The sequence below is a fragment of the Rasamsonia emersonii genome (assembly GCF_000968595.1).
Source record: "Rasamsonia emersonii CBS 393.64 chromosome Unknown ctg1118621760307, whole genome shotgun sequence".
Taxonomy (NCBI): domain Eukaryota; kingdom Fungi; phylum Ascomycota; class Eurotiomycetes; order Eurotiales; family Trichocomaceae; genus Rasamsonia; species Rasamsonia emersonii.
In genome coordinates, this window is record NW_013563090.1 from 8,951 (window position 1) to 12,360 (window position 3,410).

At 50.8% G+C, this 3,410-nt stretch overlaps 1 protein-coding gene across 1 annotated transcript; it reads left to right on the plus strand.

The window, feature by feature from the left end:
- Positions 1–739: 739 nt before the first annotated feature.
- T310_5631 (uncharacterized protein) lies at positions 740–2,551 on the plus strand (the record flags this gene model as incomplete). The annotated part of the gene is made up of 5 exons (XM_013471507.1): positions 740–961; positions 1,015–1,123; positions 1,158–1,593; positions 1,650–1,908; positions 1,964–2,551. The coding sequence occupies 5 exons, from the start codon at positions 740–742 to the stop codon at positions 2,549–2,551; spliced, it is 1,614 nt and encodes a 537-aa protein (XP_013326961.1).
- Between the last annotated feature and the right edge of the window lie 859 nt (positions 2,552–3,410).

The window sequence follows — 3,410 nt, forward strand, 5'->3', positions numbered from 1 at the left end:
CGGTTATGCATGTACGTATGTACCTAGAGTCAGCCAGTCCGCTACAGCAGGACGAGGAGGTGAGGTGTGTATGGACATGTTCAGCTGACATATGTAGCGCCCCCAATCCCCCACTTCTCCTCTCCTCGCCTTCCCCCCACTCCCGGCATTTATGTACCAACATATGTACATAAACAGTACACATCTAGAGATCCATGCCTATTCATAAATAATGTGCTGTATGTTTGTACTTTTTTAATGGCTGTAGATATAATCGAAACCGATCTTAGATTACTTCACTGCCGATTCCGTGAATAAGAGAATGTGATTCTATTCTTATCTCGCCACGGAGTAATATGTCCCTATCTTATCAGTAGCTAAATCTCGCTTATACATGCTCCGTAGTTAGGCACTCCGCAGTATAAGTACTTAGGTACCTACCTAGCGCTTGGTTAGGGATCATCGCGTACTGTTAGTCCTTATCACCGTGAACTTGGCGGCATGCTCTGATTCCAGAAACGGAAAGGACATTCCGTGTACTTACTTATCCATGGAAGATAGGCTAATTGCATCTACCGATAGGCTGTGTGACAATACACGTAGCGATAGATAGGTAGAACTTCGAAAGTCCAAGCCCAGTATTAATACATATACCAATGCAAGGTGCCGGTCGCAAAGTCGAATATTCTGAGCTTTTCCTGCGTCACAACAGGAACAAATAAGGGGTAAAAAGGAAGGCCGATATCCATTTGTCGCCGGCATGTCGACAGACGTTGAGGAAAAGACGGCCCCCGCATTGTCGACGACAGACGACGTCAAAGTGGACAATGAACTGGGCCTGGCCACCACGAATAATGACGGCGAAATCCAGACCATCCACCACCGTATCGACAAAGCGGTAGAGCGGTCATACCTCCGCAAGTTGGATTTTTACTTGCTCCCGTTCTTGTCGCTGATGTATCTGTTCAACTCTGTCGATCGGGTGAGAAGCACCACAGAGTTAGGAGCTGTTGATTGTACTGATCGCGTCTTCAGTCTAATTTGTCAAACGCCAAAACGGACGGGTTCGACACGGATATGCATTTCCAGGGAAATGAATACTCCCTTCTGCTGCTGCTGTTCTATGTTCCGAATGGCCTTGCTGGTGAGTGAAGACTCAAAACTTGATCGCATTGCAGACAAGGAGTTTGACCTGAAGGAATGCAGATCTACCTCTGAATCTGCTCACAAAGCGGTTCTCCGGGAAAATCACACTTCCCTCGCTGATGCTGGCCTGGGGTTGCTTATCGATGATCCAAACCGCGTGCACGAACTTTGGCGGAATGCTCGTCATCCGTTTGCTTATCGGGTCCGTAACCAACTGCGGTCTTGCTGTCAGAAGAATCTATTGTCGATCTGGATACTGAGTGCTTACAGGTTCTTCGAAGCCGGCTTCTACGCAGGCACCATCTTCCATCTCACCCTGTTCTACAAGCGCAACGAGCTCGGCTTCCGCATCGCCCTCATCTTCGGCAGCGCAGAGCTGGCAGCCGCCTTCTCGGGCATCTTGGCTTATGGGGTCTTTCAGATTAAGAATACGGCGCTCAAAGGATGGCAGTATCTGTTCATCATCGAGTGAGTGGATGTCCGGAATTCTTCACATTATAAATTCACACTAAGACCGACGTTAGAGGCGGAATCACTGTGCTTCTCTCGCTCTTTGGGTACTATTGGCTGCCAGCCAGTCCGCAGGAGGCGCGATGGCTGACCTCGGCCGAGAAAGACGTTGCAAGAGTTCGTTCTCTGCAGGACGGTTCCAAGGACGTGGGCGAGGACTTCAACCTGAAGCTCGCCTTCAGGCAATGGAAGGACCCGAAGATGATAATCTGGGCCGTCATCGCGCTCACCTATCCGGTCCCGTTCACCACGGCGTCCAACTTTCTTCCACAGGTAGGTACCTATACAATGTCATTCTCGCGGGCCCTTATTAATTGATGTCTTCTAGATCGTTCAACGTCTGGGTTACGACGTCGTCAAGACGAACCTGATGACCGTGCCTCCAAACCTGGCTGGCTTTTGCGTTCTTCTCGTGGTCACGAAGTCGTCGGATTACTTCCGCGAGCGAACCTTCCATATCTGCTTCGCGCTGACGCTCTCTCTGGTTTCCCTGATCATCCTCGCCACCACCGACGTGGAGACCAACAAAGGCGTCGCCTTCTTTGCCATGTTCCTCCTCGCGTCGGGCGCCTACATCCCTTCGTGTCTCTACCACTCGTGGCACAACAATAACAATATCAGCGAGAATTCGCGTGCCGTCACCACGGGTATCCTCGTCGGTCTAGCCAACCTTGGGGGAATCCTCGGCAGCGCGACATTCCGGGTTGAGTATGCACCCAATTATATACCGACGTTGGCAGCCACGGCAGCGTGTGCCGCGACGAGCATCATGCTTGTGCTAGGACTTGGTCTATGGATGAAGCACGACAACCGCCGGCGGGATCGAGAGCAAGGGGTTCGTATCCGGCCTCAGGACGTGGATACGTCTCTGCTGAAGGATCATGAGAATGATGTCAACTGGAGATGGTTCTCGTAGAATTAGCGACAGACGGGACTATCTGCTGAGTCGGCTGAACCTGTCATGGAGGAATAATCATGTCAGCAACTATCACCAGCATGCAATCTCACCCTAAGGTACATACAAGGCACGGGAGAAAAAACATTTGTTGGTGTTGTTGCCGAGTTCTGGGAGGCAGAAACGGCGTCTGTCGGATTAGGTAGTTATGTATGTACCTGCCGATTTGGGAAGGCAGAATCGTCTGCCAGGGGAAAAAAATCACAGCTTCAGGACTGAAGCGACCAGGTATTCCTACATACCTGAACAGAATACGAGGAATAGTCATCGCCTTTGTTTTTTTCCAACGAGGGGATCTTTGACAAAGAGCTAATTACAAATCTTTTGTGATGATCGGCGTTTGTTGTGGTGCATTTAACGTTGGTTGTTTTATTAGTTTACCTTTATTTTTTTTTATCAGCCGCTGCGCCGCCCGTCAAGCCAGTAGGCATCGATTATTGAGTGGTACGAGTTGGCGAGGCTCCGGGATGTCACGCTACCTAGGTATGTGCAGCCGCTACAGGAGATCGGTAGTCGACGAGTCCACTGTCGATGATCTGCAGGTGATGGGGTGCATACACTAGGCCTGTACCACCATGACCCAACCGGTTGAAGAGAGGGAAGCACTCTGCAGTCTAGACAAGTGCAGAATCGACTGTTATGAGGGCGAAACGCGCGAAGGCAAGGTGTATGGCCGTACTCCCAGGTGGATGGTAATAATGCAAATCGGATCTGCAGGACCCGTCACAATACGTGCTGGGTGGACCGTGGCGGGAGTCAGGAAGCAAAGCACACTCGGGACTTGCGGATCGTACGGGCAATCGCGGATCTCCCGACGGCA